At 41.4% G+C, this 22853-nt stretch overlaps 1 protein-coding gene across 1 annotated transcript in view; it reads left to right on the top strand.

The window, feature by feature from the left end:
* Positions 1-22853, top strand: part of LOC109043790 (uncharacterized) — a 36612-nt gene that overhangs the window by 6486 nt on the left and 7273 nt on the right. The window contains exons 2-3 of the mRNA XM_019061099.2: positions 14916-15058; positions 18134-18575. Coding sequence (XP_018916644.2) covers positions 14916-15058; positions 18134-18575 — 585 coding nt within the window. The remainder of the gene's footprint in view (positions 1-14915; positions 15059-18133; positions 18576-22853) is intronic.

Genomic DNA, 22853 nt, shown 5'->3' on the forward strand with positions numbered 1-22853 from the left:
TTTCTGTTGCCAACTCTGTCGTGTTACCGATGAGACTATGACGCTGAAATTTTCAGGATCGAATTCTCTTCGGAATTCGTCTAATCTAATTTAGATGAACTCATTGATTCAACTAAAACAGCAAAATTCATCTTATTCACTGGAAAAAAACACATTGGATCTAGAGTCCAGACTCTTAAAAACATCGACAAGAACAAAATACTCTTCATTCAATCAGATTTAAGCTTAAATCAAGAACCAAGTCTCTTAATTTGAGCGGATTTCCTTTTGATTTAAGCTTAAATCTGATTGAATCAAGAGTCCTTTTTCTTGTCAATGTTTTCAAGAGTCTGGACTCTAGATCCAATGTGTTTTTTTTCCAGTGCTTGTAAAAAGAGGCCTATAAGAAGACAGTATATACCCTAAAATTGGCGTTGTTCCACACAAAACAGCAGTGAGAGGTACTATTCCGCCAGAGAGATGTATTTTTTAAGGAAAATTTGGCCCGAGCTGCCAATTTCTGATCTTAATTTTGTTTGATAAGTGTGCAAATCTTCTTCTCAAAACAAGGTATAGGAATGTGCGAAGAAATTCCATGGACAGGTTCCCCTAGAGTACCTACCTATAAAGGGATATTACGGACATGTCGAAATATGGACCCCTAAGAGCCAAAAAAAAGTGCAGAAAGCCTTTGAAAACTAAAACTATCACTGCTAATCCTCAGATGCCAATATCCAACCAAAATGGCCAAGATTTTTCACAAATGAGCGTTCTTCCGCAAAAATTAGTAAAATGTGAAAAGTAAGTCAAATACGTGCTATACCAACGACTGGTCGTGGCAATTGTTATAATAAATCACTGTGGATAATTTGGATTCATATAGATTGGCAACCCTTTTGGGTCCTCAGAACTCCATCATCTAATCTCAAAATTACCGACATGTCCTTACTCTCTCTATATAGGTGTTCTAGGTAACCCCAGAGACAGGAGACCAGTCTCTTGACAACAGGTGGAAACTTCTACTTTCGGGGATTCAATACTTCCTTATGGGCAATTGTATGGGAGCAACAGTCATCTTACCTACTAGGTGGATGATAGGCTTGGGTTGACGTAATGAGCCAAACAAGTTTTGGTATGTTTTCCAAACGAAATACCCAACACGCTGTTAAAAATCCACCCAGAAGGCAAATCAACATTTGAATGTTGGTATCCCGAAAGTAAAAGCTTCTACAATTGCTAAGATACCATTGGAGGGTCTCTTGTCTTTGGGTTACCTTTTCGAATTTTGGATTGGGTCCCTCCAAGACGTATGCAACGGGAATGTCCTGTGGAAGGATGGCAGTTTAGCCTAGACAAAAGCCCGTGTCCCACTATCAAATGAACTCATCAAATGCAAGATGGTGATTGCTCATAAACATTTGATGACTGTCCGCCAACTTTTGATAGTGGACTTGCGCAAAAACCAGTGCGCATCTCCAACATCTTGCATTCGATGAGTCCATTTGATAGTGGGACACGGGCTGAAGAGACTCATGCGGATGTCAGTTGCTCGATAGCTCTCGGGAATACAAGAGCAAGTGGCGTTTGGGCGTCGCAGAGTGCCAAAACACGATATGTGTATTTATATACTTTCCAACTTCATTCGGTTGATTCTCTATTTTTCCAATGTGTTTTCGGACGAGACGTGACAGCTCAGCGCCCATCACAATCGGTCGTCTCCGGTGAAAAGATGATTGATCGGTGTTAATCAGAGTTACGCAACTCGCACGCAAGGTCCCGGCACGGCCCGGGTCCAACTTCCGAGCTGCCGGTTAGTATCGAAAAATCTTCCAACGAAAGGTGGTTGGGAGATAAGTAAGCGCTTTTTGAAGGAAATTTGGCGCGGAAATCCTGCTTGAGGCGCAGATCGATGCACCACGCGTGTACCCTTTTAAAAGGGCTCGTCGCCCAGGGGAGGGCGAGGGGTCTCTCGGCCTTCGGAGAAAAGCGATTGCCCGCTCAAGAAGAAGCTTTCCGATCAAATACTAGAGCCAATCGGATTGATGATAACAGAGTTTCTACTTCGTTGAAGTAGTGGATAATTTATTTATTTATTTATTTTTTTGTTATTATTATTTTTTTAAGCTGTTATAAGTATTTTTACAACAAAATTAAGTGCATCGAATATCAATTTGACAGAAATTATTGGTATCGATTTTTCTTCCCTGAAAAATCTGCTACCAAAGTGCAACTGTATATCATAATTTCAAGTCTCAATTGGACCAGATTTAGCAGAGACGCGCCGGAAAGCATCATGTTTAAAGCGAGAAAAAGATGTTTGAAGTGTTGCACTCCTCTATAAGACCTAATTTTAAGGACAAAGTTTGACGATTATTTTCAAGATCAAAATATTCCTCCTCAACTTTGCACTTTTGTTAGGAGAAAATTTACAATTCGTTGGATTCAAAACGACTCCCTCCTAACTCATTTTTTCCATAATGTAATTTGGCACGTTTCTATTAAATGCGGTCTAATTAATTGACATCCACGTTTCAAAAGTCTCACTAAGAATGCCTATTGCCGATTCCAATCAACCAGCTTTGCATCGTTGGAATAAATGATTTACTCAAACACACACTAATGGGTATTTTGCGCCGCACTTCTTTGCAGTACTTCCGCCTGTTTTGCGCTGCAGCAGATTCAAATGAAATAGAAAGTTCACGTGGGTCGAGATGATGGCCATAAGAGGCAAGAGTCTACCGTGGAACAATGCAGCAATTCGGTCCATTTGACACCCACAATTAATTATGTTGAATCTGAACGAGGACAAAAATTAACCGTTCGGCTCTTTCATCCGCGGTGTTGCAAATTCTGCTCTTAAGAAATTTTAGGATCATTTAAAGAGCAGAAAGAATTGAAACTATTTTCACACTGGTACAGTGGTGCATATTACGAGCCACGATGGGAAAGAGGACTTGCCCACAAAATTATTGGTTGAGATTTTACCACCAAGAATCATGTAATACGTATAATTCTTTGGAGAAATTATGACACAGAAACAGTATCGATTTTGCAACTTGGCAACGCTGTTTTGCCTCCATCTATAGTCCATTAAAAATATCGATATTAGGTGTGGCAAGCTGCTTCACCAGGAATCGATTAATTTGCGTACATTTAAATGGAGAAAAAAAAGTCGCCAACTTTCCAGAATTGCCATTGCACAGAAAACGCAAAAAAACTGTCAAACCTGAGTTGGACAAGCGTTTTCCAATATACGTTATCTCTGCGGCTTTTACGTAACAAGCTGTAGAGCATTCTTAGCAAACTGCAGGTTACATTTCTCTCTGAGCATGTCGAAGTGCGGAACCACAAGTTAGAGCCCGAAGCCCACAAGGCAAAAAGCACGCTGAAGCTCAAATTCCGGTAAAAAAACGAAATTGCTCCGCTTTTTGAGGCTGACCCTCCGATTCAAAGCGCCGGTGGCACTTGGCACAGAAACCGCAAAACCGAATGCTCGACATGCAAAACAGTGCTGATCATGCAAAATCTCGACCGCAGTTGCCAAATGCAGTATCAAATACTCGTTAAATTTTTCGCTTATCCCTTATGGTAATTACTCGTGGTGTCGAATGCTACTCCATTAGACGTAAACCTCTTTCAAAACGGTGCTTGCCCGTTTATTGAAAATATCGATTGCAGGTGCACCGATTGCCGAAATTTCTCCAATAGGTACGAGCAGGTAGACGCACGCAACGAGACTGAGCTGAAATGCAGTTGTGCGATCAGCCGGTTCAGCCGTTTGTATCACGCGCGGTTCATATTTCCGCCTCAGTTCTACCTTTATCGGATCAGATATTAGAAAATTTGTCGATCATTTAGGGAAATGCTGAAAGCCCTAATAGTCCGCTGAAATGATATAGCGAAAATCGACGGACAACGCGTATCGACCAGTGAACTCCACTGCAGCTAGGTTTTACCCTAGTCCACCAATGAAATTTCAGTAATTGCTCCACAGCTCCCCTTGATAAGGACAAAGTTAAAAGAAACTTTTCGTCAAGTTCAGGTTATTGGGATTCCTGATTTGTAAGTCACCTTCAGTGGTGTTTTTCATCACCACTTTGTGTCTTGTTTTATGGAATCCGAGAGACTTTCTTTTAATATGTGCTGGGGCGGTCTGGCCAGGGGTGCACTAAGATGCTTCAGCACCCCAGAAATTCCGACAGATGGCTCCGGGTGCCCCGGTAAGACTCCTCTAAGGGCCCATAAAACTTGAAAACCCCACATTAAGGAAGACTTTAGGTTAGTAAGGAGGTCCTTCGCCTGAGAGTAGGGGCTCCGAAAACGTATCAGTGCCCCAAGAATTCTCGAGTCACACCGATATTGAATATTTGTGATTTTATTTTACTATCGGACGATAGTTTTATTGAACACGAACTCCGAGGTTCAGAAAATATTGACAGAGTTCCCGATTTTACTCAGATTGGAGTGCTTTTTTTTTAAAAGGTACCTAAATTTCCTAATAGGTACCTATGTCGCAGGCAAATAGTGAAATCAGGCATTTTGTCAAATGCCTAGGCAGATAGTTAAATTTTGACGGTCTACAAAATTTTGCGAATTTATGGCGAACAGCACACGAGTTATCAATATTTTTAGAAAAATAACTCATCAAACCTACGAGCTCTTTTTGTCTCTTCCTCTTAAATTGCCTCTCATATTTTAAATGTTGAAAATCTAAAAGAATCTGTATTTTACGACACGCTGAAAAGTTCAAGATAAGTGTCTATTCAGGAGCTAAAAATCGTTTAAAATAGTATTGTGTGATGCTTTTTACTGAGAATTTTTCTGACAGGAGCAATTAACTACTGTCTAAAATTATAGAAAAATAATCAGAATTTCAATCTAAGTTAGAATATTTGACTATTTGCCTGGGCATTTGACAAAATGCCTGATTTTACTATTTGCCTGCGACACCTACATTTGGTAGCCTGTCTTGTGGTCCATTCATTAATGATAACATCACTGAAAGGGTGAATAGAGGATTCCGTGAGCAATTTGACAAGATGGGTTGTAAGCCGATTCCTGGGCGATTTTACAGTCGACTGACCATGGTTGATTAACCGTAAGCAGTCATTCAGTAATGCAAGACATCGAGACCGATCGAGATTCGAGACGCGGTGGCGCCCCTGGGTCCCGGGTCGTGGCAGAGGCAAGTTGTCGACGGTGGCGCGGCGCGCGGCGTTGCTAAAAAGTCAACAATCGTTTCGCGTACTTTTCTGCAGGTCGGGGCCTTTAGAGTACCTACATTGACAGAGTTAGGCTCACTGGTGGCCCAGGAGGGCTAAAGGACCTTAAAAATGCACTTTGTTTGGTTCTTGTGATGGAGGCCGCGAGTCATCCAAGATTGCGGTTATCATCAACCGACTTCTGCAACCTTACTACATTCTGACGATAATTGTTTCTCAATTGCTCACGATTAGCCTTAAGAAATTATGTCAAAACAATCCAATATTCTTTGTAATTCTCGTTGTGAAGAATGTTTTGAATCTTTTGCATTACATGTAACTTTGTTGCGTACCGCCATTTTCTGGGTCACTCAGTCGGCTCCATGGCAGCCAAGATGGCTGACCAGTCAGGTGATAATCCAGTGGCTCTACTCTTCATATAGGACTCTAGGGCCTTTGCTGCCATGCTGAGGAAAAACGCCGTATGAACCTTCAGACGTTGCCAAATTTCCTCCAATAAAAATCGAATTTACTGAGAAAATGGAGATGTTGCATGTGTGAGGAATTTGCGATTTGACTAATGATTCTTATGTAAAAGTTCGCGAGAAACACGATGGTGCCACTGATTTTCTCTGAAATCAACTCCCAAGCTCAAAAAAAGCCCTCGAGTTGAAGCCAAAATGGAGGGGATATCCCACGCTATCCTGAGAGTCCACCTCTACATCAAGACAAACTCTCCATGCAAAGATAGGGAGCAAATACATTAGAAGGGTTGCCGTGGTTTCAGTTGTGGAGTCCCCAAATAAAGTGGCAGCCTTGTCAATGTATTTGCTCCCTATCTTTGCATGGAGAGTTTGTTTTGATGTAGAGGTGGACTCTCGGGGTAGGGTGGGATATCCCCTCCATTTTGGCCTCAACTTGAGAGCTTTCGTTGAGCTTGGGAGCTTAATTTCAGAGAAAACCAGTGGCACCATCGTGTTTCTCGCCAACTTTTACGTTAGAATTAATAGTCAAATCGCAAATTCCTCACACATGCAACATCTCCATTGTGAATATTTGTTTCCAAACACAATGTTTTATGTAATTTAATCTAAAATGTCTGAAAGTTTCAAGGGAAAATATGCATAAATTTCGTCAGAAATACATGTTTTATCGAAGGAAATTCGGCAACTCTCGAATGTTCATACGGCGTTCTTCCTTAGCACGGCAGTTTGGGGGTCTATCCAGTAGCGAGGCGTGAATGATCGATTATCGATACTTTCCAATTTGAAGCTGTGGTAAAGAATCGATTATTACGGTGATTGTTGCGAACATCCTGTTTATCAATTCTTTACCATAGTTTTAAATGGCAGATCAATCGATATATCGCAAAACACGCCGGGTCTATCAGCAGTTAGATCACGGATCACGAATCGTCACGCACGATGATGCAGACCCGGGCCCGGCCAAGCCGTTGCTGGGACATGGGAACTCTCCTGGAAATTGTGGGAATTGGCAACTCAAAGGTTGCATCTTCAGCTTGAAGTTGCGAGCGGTTCCGCGGGGTCAACTTCCTTGTTGAGGAATCGTTGGATCACATCTCGTGGATTAAAGAAAATTGTAATGGCTTATAGACTGCGTGGTATTATTTTTGATTTCCCGGAAATCTTGTGATCAGTGCTGGATTCTTTGGCAGTCTTAAACATACGCCTAGAGACTGGTGCTATTTATTTTTCCTGGGGATCACATGGACTTCCTTTTGCAATTAGGAACTTCCGTAAAATCGCTTATGGACATAGGGAAAGTAATGGTACACACGTTGTTTCTAAAATGAGGTAGGAATTGTAGTTCCGATTTGCAAAGTGTAGTCCACATAATTGATCCACATGGAGTCAATCTCGGGATTTGGTTGGCTTAGCACCTAGTATGATCAGGGCCGGATTAAGGGGGTGGCCATTTGAGCCGCGGCCCATGGCGGCAAATCTAGGAGGCGGCAAATTTTGCAATTTTTTTAAATGTAGGTATAAAAAAAAATCGGATTTAGAAAAAAGATTACAATCAAAATCTCTCATTTCCTGAGAGTATAGTAATTTCTAATTTTGTCGTCTTTCGGTGATACAAGAGACAGCACCTTTAATTAGTCGAGTTAAGAGAGAGACCAAACACGTAATTTGACCAGGAACGGCGAAATGATGACGAGGACTTGAGATGAAAAGGAGAAGCCCAATGCGCGGCGCGGCGGTCGGCATGTAACACATATTAGCGCCTACATTCCTACAAGACTGCACGAATACTTCACGCTTTGCATCAAACACAATGCGGTCACTGCGGTCAGCGTAAAACGGATAGCGCCTACAAGAATGCACGAATACTTCACGCATTGCGCCAAACACAAAGCGGTCAGCGTGAAACGCATAGCGCCTACAAGACTGCATGAATACTTCACGCATTGTGTCAAACACGGTGCGGTCTGCGCGGCGCAAGTTAAAATCATTAAACCACATTTATGTTTGTTCTCTCATGATTTTTTCGTTCATTTCTTATGAATGAAAGGCCTTGTCCACGCAGAGATAGGTTTACGAAACTTAACGTTCGCGCAAAGTTCGGTGAATTTTTGCTAGTAGTGTTGACAGGGCTTTCCCAAAAAATGTGTCCAACTTGAGTAAACGCATCTTATGCACCTCACCCCCGCTGGCACGTTCACTTGATGGTTTTTATTGATGTTCCAAAACGAATGAGAAGGGGCGGCAAAATACAGGCGGCTCATGGGCGGCAAGTAGGTAAATCCGGCCCTGAGTATGATAAGAATGATGGTCGAAGCTTGAAATACGTACCAGAAGTATTATGCATGTATTACGTCATGCTTAAGGCTTTTCGTTCACATTTTTCCCGTTTTGATTAATACAGTCTCATACTGAATATTAACCTGATTTTTTGTCTACGTCTTCCGTTATGCTCCCATTGACTAGCAATAGAGGATTTACGAAGCACCCTATTTCTTTCTATCGTGCCTTTTGTTTTTGACTTTAAGCAATTTTAAATTCCTAATTTTAGCGACACATCAGTCATTCTGAAAGGCTTTTTTTCATTGTAGGATTATACACTATTTAAAAACGAGTCAAGGGTAGCAAAATGTAACTTTTATTGAGGATAGGGTTCTAACCTGCACGCAGAATAAGGGATGGGAGGTGGGTTGGGGTTTTGGGAAACCTCAACTTTCCCCAGGAAAATGGCTTGTCTATCCGTTGACACAAAATTAAATTGTCCTTGGCAATTGCGGAGCGTTAAAATAGACCTACTTGTGGCCTTATGCAAAACATCGATTTTAATTTCTATGCGTATTACTCACCCTACTTTTTGAGTTTTGGAATTTGAAAATTTGCTATTTTGAACGGATTCATCAAGAGGCATGACAGTTCACAGGGTTCGTGGTCATTTGGTCAACACGGAAAAAAACCACATTGGATCTAGAGTCCAGACTCTTGAAAACATTGACAAGAGAAAATACTCTTGATCAATCAGATTTAAGCTTAAATCAAAAGGAAATCGGCTCAAATTAAGAGGCTTGGTTCTTGTTTTAAGCAAAAATCCGATTGAATCAAGAGTATTTTTTCTTGCCGATGTTTTTAAGAGTCTGGACTCTAGACTCTAGATCCAACGTGGTTTTTTTCCAGTGTTGACCAAATGACCACGAACCCTGGGGGATGAGAGTGGATACGATGAAGAGTGCGGACTATGGAATTCACAGCGATGTTTTCTGATGAGGCAGACTAGATTGTGCATGTGCACACGTAACGTAATATATCTGAAAACTATTACGGTTGCTGCGTCACGCGTCACGCATCACGCTCTTCGGGCTCTCTCATGAGTTCCTCTCACCTGTGCCAGCTTGACGATACGTCCCGCGTTCTACAGTGCACGTCTTTAAAAAGACGTACTCTCCTTTTCAATTATCAAGGTCGAAAAAAGAAACATATTTTCGCGTTTTTATCGCAGTTTCATCGCCGATAGATCGCTAGAGCTGATTATTGAAATTGATAGACAAAGAAGACAGTGAAACTGGGGCGATCCTATTGGTGGAAGCAGGCGGTGTCACGTTCAGAAAGTAAGCGATAGACTAACTAACGGCGCAACCAACCCATGAACCCACGAAAGACTCAATGGTTATGGTCAATCATTTGCACCCTCTTAGTCTATGATGAGCACCCGATTTACCAACAGGATCGCTTCATTTTCCCTTTGTCTTTTTTGTCTATAGCTTTGTCTATCAACTTTAATTATTAGCTCGCTGTTGAACAATGTAGGTATTGTGGAAAAACTGTGATTAGACATCTTGAAGTATCAAGTTGCTAGCTAAAATTCAATGCGCCGAGTTTGTTTTCCCCAAGCTGGCACTATCACTGTCTGCACATTCAGTGGTAAAGCCTGATTTTAGCAACTTTTAATCCCCTCAGTTTTTTTGGTTGCTTCCCAGGAGAACGCACCATGCCATTTAGCCAAGTACATCCCCGATTTGGCAAAATTTTGTCTACCTCGGTCTCAGGTGATGCGACAAAATCAAATGTTTCTATTCCGACTTGGCGACACACGAGCATCCTGCACGGTATACATCTTCCGCGCATGCTAAGCAGGAGAGGTAACGACATGTTTGCCAATTTTTGCTAAAAATCAGTCCTCCTTCCTTAAAATTGTATGCAAAATAGGCTTTTATCATACGATCTGGCAAGGCTTGTGAATAATAATTCCAATGTGCCAGCTCTAGAGAAGTCCCTGATTGTTCGAGACATCGATGTTGATATTTCATACCATACCTCTTAAATCGAGTTAACAGAGCAGTTCACCTTAAATCCAACCGTTAAGGACCTCGAAACCTCGATATACTTAAGCTTTTCGCCCACGCTGGAGCCATCTTAGTGAAACCGCAATCTCAGATGAACAATACACTTCTGTGACAAGAATATTTTCTTTGTCGCAAATAAAACGCCATGGAATCGAACGACTGTATCCCAACCTGACAAATTTTAATAGGCGAATAAAGCTCCCTTGTCACAATCCGAATTTTACTCCGTCTATCAAGTCACTCTTTTGACTTCCAATCTTTTTATACCTCCAGAAAAAAAAAATTCAGAGACTCCAACGCAGAGTAGAAAAGTAGGACTTTCGCGAATAAGAAGTTCGACGGAATTACTTTTACCTACTGTACCTCTACGCTCTAGCTATGTTTTCCCTGTGTCTTCTTAAAGTTTAGCTTTACGTCTATAGATTTCTATAATCAGCCAGCTTATGTAGTAAACTCGTTTGCCGCATATTACACGTTTTACACTCTCGTAATGCCGATTTACACTTGGCAATGAGAAGGTCCACGGCTGGCGGCTGCAATAAACCGTACTAACAGTCAATGAGCTCAAAAAGGCAGAGGTCAACTGTTACTAGTGTCTACGGTCTGATACAGTGCTCTTGAAAGATACCGGTTCCGCGCGATGATTCTTCCGGCTTGAATTTTAAGAAGCTTTCATTTACCACAAACCTAACTCAATTTACATCGGTAACCGTTGTCTGACAGATCCAAGTCTTTGATACTCGAATCATAAGACGAAAAAATAGGAGGAAGAAAAATAAAGGAAAGGATGGAGGAAAAGAAGTGAAAAACGAAGCGAAAGAGACAGAAGAAGGGAGAGAAGTAAGAAAGTCATAGAAAAATGCATTTTCTTCTTTCTCTTTTTCGCCTTCTTTCTTTCCTTCATTTTCTTATATTTCCTTGTTTAGTTTACTTTCTCCACCTTTTCCTCTCCTGTTTCCTCTTATTTTGTTATTCCCCCTCTTCTTCCTCGCTTTTCTTCTTTCATTTATTTCAAGGTAAAATTTTGCGATTAACACAAAGGTATCACCTGCTTTCACTAAAATTATTTTTCAAGCACTTAGAAAGTTTCAAAATTGAGGCCGCGATGAAAGAGGGTCTTTATATTGTAAAAACTTAAAGACAAAAAAAGCGGATTTGTATTTCTTTCATGCTCCCAGAAAGCAAGTTCTATTTTTACGAAATTAATTAAATTAACAAACTGAAACCCTGTAAGCATCAAGATCTACAGCAATTATTAGGTATGGCATTATTACGTCTTCCTTATATTTGCCACATTGATCAAACATCGGTCAGACTGTCAGACAATAAACCCAATGCCATATATTCAAAGCAACCTACTGACTTTTGGTTTTTTCTGTCTCCTCAAACAAATTAAGTTTACCCAAACCTTTCTCGTTGCAATCTTGCTAGCTTTATGGTTTGCCGTTTACATCATTCCTGACGTTTTCGGCACCAGTTGGTGACCGAATTGAACTCAAAAATGCTTGTCAAAGGGGGAAAAAACTGACAAGTCACCAGCTGAATTATTATGATCACCAAATTTGGTATGTTGGTGACCAGTGGTCCGATGATGGCTGATCCAATAAAAAATTGATCTCCCTGTGTTTGTTTCTCTTCTCCCAATCGAGGTGCTCTTTCAAGAAGAACCTCCCTCGTGTAGTACTCGTCGTGCGATAATTGAACCGCGTCAAGCAGAAAGGTACCATCCGCTATTGCCATTTAAGTAGGCAATTTTATATTTTACATGAAAACCGTTGTGCAAATGTCAATGGAGTTTCTGCATAGTGCGAGGCAGATTCCTTGAAATCTTCAAAGACATCCGCACAAACGCTCTCCTGTAAAAAAATGGAGTAGAAAGGAACCATGCCACATCAGCTATTGCCGAATTTAATCGGGCAGCTTTAATATATGAAATTAATTCTTTAAATGAAAACGGTTGTGCGGATTTATGTGAAAATCAAAGTGAATTTCCCGCATAATACGAAGCAAATTCCTTGACATTTTCAAAGGAATCTGCACAAACGTTCTCCTGTAAAAAATTAAAATGCCCTGTTAAATTCGGCAATAGCTCATGTGGCTTAGCTCCTTTCTGCTAAACGCGGTCCAATTTTAACTGAAAATTACTGCCGTGCTAAGGAAAACTGTCGTATAAGCCTTCAGTTTCCAAACTTCCTTCGACAAATCACAAATTCTCTGGGAAATTCGTGAGTATTTTTCTTCCAAATTTTCAGGGATTTTGTTCATAATTTAATTTAAAGCGTTTGGAAATGTCAATGGGAAATACTCATAACTTTTCGCAAAAATAAATATTTTGTGAGGGTAGATTTGGCAACATTTGAATGTTCATGCGGCGTTTTTCCTCAGCAGGACAGAATACGGCCGGCGTACTGCCGAGGTAAGGAAAAACGCCGTACGAACATTCGAGAGTTGCCAAATTTCCCTTGATAAAGCATGTATTTTTGACAACATTTATGAATATTTTTCCTTGAAATTTTCAGATATTTTAGATTACATTGAGTACAAAATTATCTAAAAATTTTGGAGAATAATATTCGCAATTTTCCCAGTAAATTCGGTTTTTATTAGAGGAAACTTGGCAACGTCTAAAGGCTCATACGGCGTTCTTCCTTAGCACGGCAGCGTAGCACGGTGCGCGGAGCTTACGGTTACGGCAGAGCTCGAAAGCGTGAAGAGGAAACCACAAAAATCAACGGCTTTGCGGGCACGGCAGACGGCAGGAGCGGCGCAGTAGCAACGGCATATCATCCAATAAAACTTTCTACGGTCTCAAGTCGGAGCTCATTTTCTGGCTCCTGACTCTGATGACACCCGCGTCCCGCGACCAAGTTTACCGTGCACAGGAAAAAAGCCCTATGAGCCTTCAGAAGTTGCCATATCTCTCCTTCAATAAAACGCCAATTCGCTGCGAAAATTGTGTATATTTTACTTCAAATTTTTCTGACAATTTTGTCCGCGTTACAATCAATAATATCTGAAACTTTCAAGGAAAAATATGCATAACTTTCTTCAAAAATACATGTTTTAATCCGAAAAATTTGGCAACTCTCAAATGTTCATACGGTGTTCTCCCTTAGCACGACATAAGTGTTGCCCATTACTTTCGCTCTTGAAGCTAATGCTGTTTTCCTCCGAGCAAATACCTCTTAGTTCCCAGTAATTAATCTGCACCATCCCACTTACACCTTACATTAATTGCTCACTGAGTCACTTGATCGCAAGGGCTTCTTTGGAGGACAGAGACAAAAGTACACAGTAAACAACAAAAATGATTACATTCATCCCTCCAGTTCCTTGTCTCCTTAGATTTTCTATTTTGTAAAGCCGCACCACTCTCATGATTCCAATAGGCACGGATCTTTGATTAGCCATCGAATAACAAAATTAATAACACTTGAAGCTGTCCTCAAATGTACCGCGTTTAGCAGAAAGCAACCAAGCCACATCAGCTATAAACGCAAAGTCCGAGAAATTGAATTTTTTACAAGGTAACTTTTTGCGAAAATTGTTTTTGAAAATTTTAGGAGTTTGCCTCGAACACGGCAGAAAATTCACTGAAATTTGCACAAAAATCCGCACAACCGGCCGTTTTCATGTGAAAAATTGAATTGCTCAGGTAAAGTTGGCAATTGCTGATGGCTTTGGTTGCTTTCTGCATAACGCGGTCCAAATGAAAGTTAGCCACGGATAAAATTTGGGCCTTGGGGGAGGTCGCCGTATGTTTCTGATGAATAAAAAGCATTCTGCTCGTTCGATATCACAGTAATTCTATTCATGTGAGTCACTGGGGCACTCTTGCAAGTGCTTCAAATACCCGAGAGCTCTTTTTTTTAATGCAGAACCGGTTTCAAGTCCGAGACGCGTTAATGACTCAGTTTACCAGCGATTTAATTTCCATTCCTGCTTCTATTTAATAGAATCTCTATTTGTATATAGTCTCAACGGGAGGAAACCCGCGTTTTAAGCCGTACTAGAACCGCAGAGACAAGATTTCTCCCGTCTCGACAAATTAATCTTAAATCATGTTCGTCTCAAAAACCGATGGGATACTTGGGAATAAGATTAGAAATAAATCCACGTTTGGGGTCTAAATTTGCATTAAGAGGCCACTCAATCGATTTCGAAAACCTCGCCAAGACCTACCATGATACGTTGCATACAGCAAAAATCTCGAGCATGATCTTGCCCGTGAAATCAACAGCGTTAAACTGCAAACTGGGCTCGGAATTTTTGGGAGGAAGAAGACACAAAGTATCATTCCAACTTCAATCTCTCTGATTATATACGCACAGATATACGCGACCTGCTACGGCCAATTCAGGGTTGCGAAGAAACGGATTTTGGGTGGAAATTTAGAAATACCGTTTCTAGCCAACATTGGCTTTGTGAAACTTACCACAAAAATTATATGCTTCGTAGAGCAATACGCAAAGTAAAATGATACTTACGAAACCTCTTTACGACTAAAAATTTACGAGAATTAAGTGATGCAAACTCGAAAGAATTATACTTTAATAAAAAAAAAAAAGAAACAAAAAAAATTAGGTGCGGTATGTATTCTTAATTTGCATATTTTTAGTATTTTTTTTCTTTTCCTTCTTTAATCAATGTATCTCAAACAATGTACCCTTTCTGTTGCATGGAACAGCCATGGTATCCGCGCGAGTAAATAGAGAAGGAAATCTTAAACTACTAGGATAGGTTTCCTCGCGCTTGACTCTGATCAAAAGAGAATGATTTAATTATTTTTTAGAATTAATTAATAGAATTAATAAAAAAAAGTCTTGCCTTTACACGCTTGTGGTTTTATTTTTTGTTCAGTGTAGGTATGTACTTTTTGTATGTGTACGTTAATCCAAATGAATTTTTTGTCGCAGGCTCTGCTGCTGGTTATAGCAGTACAAACGCACAGTCAGCAGTTCAACACTTACGATCCCTCGGAGGGAAGCCCGAGACCTTTACCTCCCTCCATCCCTGGAGCTTTCCCTGTTCCTGGCGATCGCCCTCGGCCATCTTTTAGGTAAGTTTTTCATGCAAGAGCAAGAGATTGCCCTCTTATTTCAACAATACCTTAACTAGAGTCGCCTTTCTTCGGATCCGAATGACAACTTTGAAAAATACAAAATATTAAAAATTGAAAAAAATACATGAAAATTATATATATATCACACCTCGAGATGCTGACATCAAAGTCGACCAATAGATCTAAATATCGTCTTCGGGACGAAGAAATAATGCTTAGGGGAAAAATCCCTACCATAAATGGCGACCAGGAAGAAATATTTAGATGAAAATTGAACATCGTTTGTGCCAGGTTTTTTTCTCGGATATTGTAGGTCGGTTGATGTCGGCGACTAGGGAGTTAAATGGAAAATGAACCCTTGGGGAGGCCGAGGGACTTCGAGGCCATGAAAGTTCAATTCCCAGGTACCATTTACGTTTCAATTCTGCCGTCCCAAATATTATTCGACCTAAAATAACGGGGAAAAGCCTGGCACGAGTGGTCTCGGACATGTTACAAAAACTTTGCAACGCTGTATCATGACTGATTGCGAGAGCGTGGTGTCAAGTGTCAACAGCAATCTTAATCCCCGAGTGACATCAATTGAAGATATTTTACCCATGAAATAATAAAGATCAATTAAAATTGTTTTTAACCACAGAACTTCAAAATATTAGCGTTTTTTAATTCAATTTATCTAAACGACTCTCAACTGGAAAAAGACGAAGCGAGGCTTCTTGTGCTATCATCTCAGTCTACGTCAGTGATGTTGATACTATCACGTTGATACGACTATTCGCACTCTATAGACACGCGTGTTGCACATGACAAAGTGGAAGGCGCTTCAGTCACTCTACTCCTTGAAGCAATGTACGCAGCAACATGTGGCACGCCGTTAAGAATGAGTGAAAATATTATATTCTCTGGAAAAATTCAAGGCAAGATGACAGGGAAGGATATTTTTGCACCATTTTTAAACATCAGGATATTACATCTCACCGCCACACCGAGTTGTGACAGCGTGCGGCTGCGGGCACTGCTTCGTGGACTAGACTGACCGAAGCGCCTTCAATTTTTAGTATGCAACACGGATGTCCATTGAGCACGAATAGTTGTATCAAGGCGTTATTACCGAAATCATTGCTATATTCTACGCTCGGATATCACTGAGCGTTTATGGAAAAAGCCGTATGAACACTCCAACGTTGCCAAATTTCCTTGAATTAAATACGAATTTCCTGGAAAACTAGAGAGCTCTTATTTTTTTTTAATTCTCAGAGAATTTTCTGGACAATTTAACCGAATGATTTTTCAAGGATGATTTGATGGATTTCTAGGAGCACAAATCTTTCCTGATATTTTATGAAAAAAATAGGATTTTAGGAGCAATAACGGCAGTAATTTTATCCAAATCTGCTCAGTTATCAAAGAAAATGTTCGGCATTCATAATTCTTGATTCTTAGATTCAGTACAAATGCTGTTTTCATCAGTGGCGTGGCGTGCTTTGCGATACATCGATTGTTATGCCATTTAAACCTATGGAAAAGGATCGATAAACAGGGTGTTCGCAGCGAACACCTTAATAATCGATTCTTTACCGTGGGTTCATATGGTATAACATTCGATATATCGCAATTCACGCCACGCCACTGGTGTTCATAAAGGTTGTTTTCATGAAAATTTACCTTTTCTAAATATACACATCATACATCCATTAATTAATCGATTATTTGGTCACTATCGGTTCGATTCAATTAATCGATTACCCCCGTCTCTCCTAGCTTCCATCCAGACTGATCTTTAATGAAAGACTTTAACGCAAGGTTAAGAAAGTAAACACTGGCACCAGGTTTGTAAGGACATGCGGAGGCTGCGAAAAAGTCTTGACAAATCAATTAAGTTTGATTCGATTCGATTGGTAATCAATTACTAAATTTTTGATTGTCCAAAAATTCGATTAACCGATTCATCAACTGGACTCTCGCCAATGCGATCCAGGTTCGATCCTGGCGGCTCGCGCCCGATTTATAACGAGGTTGCAAATTTTCAATCTAAATATCTGGTCAATGTGACCCAAAGATAAACAAACCATTTGGACCGCGTAAAGCAGAAAGGAACCATGCTACATCAGCTTTTACCAAATTTAATTGAGCAATTTCATTTTTTACATTAAAACGGTTGTGCGGATTTATGTGAAAATTACAGTGAATTTCCCGCATAATACGAAGCAAATTCCTTGAAATTTTCAAAGGAATCCGCAAAAACGTGCTCTTGTAAAACATTAAATTGTCCGGTTAAAGCTGGCAGTAACTGATTTGACTTGGTTCCTTTCTGCTAAACGCGGTCCATTCAACACATTAACCACACGTTTAGGTTACTTTGTGTTCTACTTCCCATATCAGCATCGTTGGATCCAGCAAACGGAGATGTTGCATGTGTGAGGGATTTACGATTTGACCATTGATTCATAAGTAAAAGTTCGCGAGAAACACGATGTTGCCACTGGTTTTCTCTGAAATCAACTCCCAAGCTCAAAAAAAGCTCTCAAGTTGAGGTCAAAATAGAGGGGATATCCCACCCTACCCTGAGAGTCCACCTCTACATCAAAACAAACTCTCCATGCAAAGATAGGGAGCAAATACATTAGAAGGGTTGCCTTGTTTTCAGTTTTGGAGTCCCCAAATAAAGTGTCAACCCTGCTAATGTATTTGCTCCCTATCTTTGCATGGAGAGTTTTTTTTTATGTAGAGGTGGACTCTCGGGGTAGGGTGGGATATCCCCTCCATTTTGGCCTCATTTTGAGAGCTTTTTCGAGCTTGAGAGATGATTTCAGAGAAAACCAGTGGCACCATCGTGTTTCTCGCGAACTTTTACATAAGAATCAATGGTTAAATCGCAAATCCCTCACACATGCAACATCTCGATTGGCAACATTGTCTTTTCTCCATTTAAACCCATGGAAATGTATCGATTCTTGGAGAGGCCAAGTGCTCCAACAAGAGTCGATTATTTAGCATAGGTTTAAATGGAGGAAATCTGGTGTTGCCAAATTGCTGCCTCTGTATATCAGGTTAATTTTTCTTACTGTGCAGGCCCCAGAGTCGACGGATCCAGGCTCCGGAGGACCAAGCCCCTCAAGCACAGTCTCAAGCGCAGGCTCCGCCCCCGGGGCGCCCCAAGTTCCTGCGACGCCCCTTCCAGGCGCGTGCCGGGCGGATCTCGCCGCTGGACGCCGAGTCGGAGCAGAAGTCGGGGGCGCCGGTCCCGTTCGCGCCGTCGCCGTTCCCGCCGCAGGGGCGCCCCCTCCCGGACGGCCCCTTCGCCCCCCAGCGCCCCGTCGTGGAGGAGGATGACGAGCCTGAGGCGCAGGACCCGACTCTCCCGGCCGTCACGGTGACGCAGCGACAGCCGCTCTTCCGCCCCCCGCCCCAGCAGCCCGCCCTCCCCGTCTTCCGCCAGCCTGCCAGCGTGGGCTTCGCCCCCACACCCTTCATCATCCAGGAGGAGGGCGATTCCTTCGTCCCCGCCAAACAGGTCAGTCTATAAATATCTCCATAAGGTGCGTTGTTAAGTTACTTTTGCTGCCCAACAAAAATGGCCGGATCTTAGCAGGATTGACGTCATCTCAACGACGACGTCAGCTCGACGGGTCAGTCAGACGGGAAAAAATCGAGGTGTCGTTGTTAAATTCCCGTTGGATTCTGCGGTTTTGCAGGTTAAGTCTTATTGAAATTTAAGATTTTTAACATTTAAATCTTATTAACACCCACATTATTACGAAATCGACGCGGTACAACGAACCGCGCAATTGCAAGTACAAAGCAATTGCAAGTCAGTCTGGTGACGAACATGTGGGGAGGAAGTGCGAAAAAATGGCGTGTCGATCCTCTGATAAAATGTTTATTTTTGAGGAAAGTTATGGATATTTTCTCTTCAAATTTAAAGATAATTTAAATCTGATCGCACATCATATTCTCTGAAAAATTCTGAGAAGAATATTCCCAGATTTTCCTGGAAATTCATATATTATCAAATAGAGATTTGGCAAACGTCAGATGGTGCTGCATAATACATTGCGCAGCTATCTTAAGCTATAAATGCGTTGTTAAACCCTACAAAAATACGAGCGAATTTGGCTGTGGTTGATCACCCAATTTATTCAGATAGCCCATATGTCATTCTGACGTCAGCGTAAATGTAAACAATAACAAATCAAAAGCCCAGCGAGCGGCTAAAAATCGAAAACCTCGATGAATCGACAGGCAAATGTGGGACAATTTTGGTAATCGGGTTATTCCATCAAAATATTAACAACATTTATTTTGTCCCTCCGCGATTTTACCAAACCCTCTAGTGAAGGGGCGCCCAGAAGGGATCTGAGCCTGCGTACCCGCGTAACAGGTGCGTTATAAGGAGGGAAAATATGTTCAGGACTGTGTTACCCAACGCTATACTTGGCACGTAGCGTCGACTTTTTTAAAACCTCAGATGAAATCGACGTGAGGTGGCAACTTTCCATCTGAAATTTATCACAAACCCTATTCCAAGAGGGGGAGGGTGTTGAAAAAAGCATCTCGTACTTTTTTAAGGGGATGCAAACGTGTTACGAATGTGGTACAAGAAGAAGGGGGAATTTAAACAAAAATCCAATTTTCAGCGTTGCGCATTTTATGAACGGCAGCTTACAGCGTCTCTCGTTAATTTACAGCGGTGTATTTATTCGATGCATCGTATAGTCCCTTTATACTGAGAGTCAAGACAACACCTCTCATGGAGTCACAAACGGGAATAAAGATTACAGAAATTGAATGTTTTTTGTAATCTTTGATCGGCCCATTTTCAAATTCCTTCCTTCGTTCCCTCTCTCATTCCGTTTGTTCCTTGCCGAACCCGTGATTCCCTGGTCCATTCCAGATTATAATCTTTGCAATCGGTGAAAATTTAATCTTTATTCCCGTTTGTGACACTGTGAAGACCTAAAATACGGGAACCAATCAGAAATGGATTCACATTGTCTTGACTCTCAGTATAAAGGGACTCTAATGCATCGATGACAGCTGCAGCATGCTGCGACTTTGAATTTCAGTCAATACTTGCCGTCACCCGACTCAGATAATCCGACTTAAAAAAGACGCGTTTAAAGTATAGCGGAATTCGATGAGCATAAAATCGGCAGTCTCCTTGCTCGGTTCGGAAATATCAAGGCAGACGGGCGTCGGGCGCCGCGTTGCAAGCGTCCTCCGGTAGACTGCGAGTGGGACGCCCGTTGTCCCCGCCGCACAGTGGGTCTGGAGGTCAGATATGGTGTGAAAAATTTGAAAAGCATATATCTCCGTTAGTAAAAAAACGGAGAGGTTTAAAAGTATCTCCATCGGTTCCGTCGTGAAATTTCCTTTCAGAGGTACCCCTTAAAATTTAAAATGCGGCGAAATGAACATAAAAATGTCCACTATTTGTCAAAGATTTTCAGTCCGATAAACTCGTTCCACTGTGTGTTGCCCGTCTCCAAAGTCGATTCGTCCAAAGCCCAAGCCCCGGGGCCGAGGGCAGCCTTTTTCGCTCTTGCTCACTCATCCCAAGGTCGTCGTTTAAATTATTTGTACTCAACCGACCAGGAAAGACTTTAGCGAGCAGATCCGGAGCGCCGAGAGATTTGCACGTCGTTGCAAAATTATGCAAGCTTCAATTTTAGATTCTCTGCTTGCCTTTAGTTTAAACTAGAGTACCTATATGTATAGCGAGAGTATGGACAGATCGCTTCATGGAGGGCTTAGGGCCCAAAAGTGCAGCCACCCTTCTGACCAACTTCTAACGCACAAAATTTCACTGCCAGTCTGCAGATTCCAATTCTAACCAAGATAACCAAGAATGTACAGAAATGAGCGTTCTTCCGCGAAATTGAGTAAATTTATGCAAAAACTGAGCCAAACGCTTGCTTAATAAACGACGGTTCGTAACAATAGTATTAGTAAATCGCTTTGGGTACTTGAAATTCATAGGTTGGCTGCATTTCTGGGCCCTGACTTTATTCGCAGAAGCATCGGTGAAGGCCTGATGTATTTTCGGAGTTTCACATCTGTCCATACTCTCGCTATACAGGTACTCTAGTTTAAACGAAAAGAGGCGCCTGCATTTTGACGTTCTTCGCCCATTAATTTAGTTCCTTTGGTTAAACCCGCAACAGCGTGGTTTTCTCGCTGCCGGACGAACGTAACATCCAAGATAAGGAGGGGGAGGGGGGTAATGACAACAAATCGATTAACCGTTCATAAGGGTCAGGTTTTATGAATTTAATGAAAAGAGTTCTAATTAGCTTAACCTAAATGAATCGAGACTTCCCGAATCGTTATGGACGAGCGTGCGAAACGAGGAGGATACTTTTCTACCCGTGCGTTTGAGTCTCTGAAGAGGCGCGGTAGGAGAAGCGTTGAAAGGAAAGCGCGGCCAGCTGTATCGTCGAGAGCGGAAAATTCATGTTGCTTCTTGATAAGTTCTGCTTGTTTCAAACCATTTCTGGATCATTTCTCTGGTTTCATGAAATGCGTAATGCCGAAAATTCGACCCTCCTCCCCCCCTCTCGGAATAGGAACATTGTTTGACTGGAATAGACATTGTTGACTGGATGGTTTTTTGACATTGGTCCTCGTTGAGGGACAGGTTTCGAGCTCCGATATTGTGGTACGAGCGAACTCATTTTAAGATACCAAAATTAGTAAAACACACCCTCCCTCCCCCCAAAACCCCCCCCCCCTCATTACGGCTAACCTTTCCTAACTTAGCCATAAAAATAAAGAGGTACAAGGTATAGGTATACAAATAATTATTCACGCCCGAATTATTTTAAAGAGTCATTTAAGTGATTTTCTATAATACATGCGGAAACTGTCACAGTTCTCGCTCTACATATTTCTTCTGTGCGTGTTCCGTCTCCACGCTCTTCGTTTAGTAACTTTTCCCCATTTTCAAAACTAAAGATGTGTGTCTACAGGCATAACGCTCTCTAATAGGTCAGTTGCGCTAATTACAGAATCGTATGTTTTGATACTTAATTCTTGTGGATCAGCAAGAAATAATAAAATCTGTCCTAACGGCAACTTTCTATACCTAATATTAGCCGAGATATCGCGCTTTGAAAAAAATCGGTTTGACATCATCCACCACGGTAGTGACACCCTTTGATTTCTTCCACCTTACTTTCATCCAAGTTTCAGGTTGAGTATCTAGTGCAAAAGTGTGTTTTCCTGACTGATGAAACCAAGTTGGAAGGAGCCAAGGGTGCCATTACCGCGTTGGATGGCGCGGCGTCATAAACCGAATTGTTCAAAGCGCGATATCTCGGCTAATATTGAACGTAGAAAGTTGCTGTTTGGACACGTATTTTTATTTTTAGCTGATATACAAGAATCAAGCATCAGAAGATTATTCTATGACCAGCGCATCTGACCAATTCTAAGGTGCTAAGGAATAACGCCGTATGAGCCTCCAGGCGTTGCCAAATTTCCTTCAAGAGATCACGCATTTACGGGAAAATTAAAAAAAAAATTTCTTCCGATTTTTCGGAAATACTGCTCGAAATTTGGTCTAAAGTGTCTGAAAATTTCAACGGAAAATATTCTTAAGTTTCTTCAAAAATAAATATTTTCCGAGAGGCCATTTCTGCCGTGCTAAGGAAAATGCCGTATGAACCTTCAGGCGTTGCCAAAGTTCCTCTGATAAAACGCAAATTTCCTGGTAAACCCATGAATATTTTCCTCCCAGTTTTTCAGATAATTTCGTTCGTAATTTCACCTAAAGTTCATGAAAATCGCGAGG

This window comes from Bemisia tabaci, chromosome 4, assembly GCF_918797505.1.
Source record: "Bemisia tabaci chromosome 4, PGI_BMITA_v3".
Taxonomy (NCBI): domain Eukaryota; kingdom Metazoa; phylum Arthropoda; class Insecta; order Hemiptera; family Aleyrodidae; genus Bemisia; species Bemisia tabaci.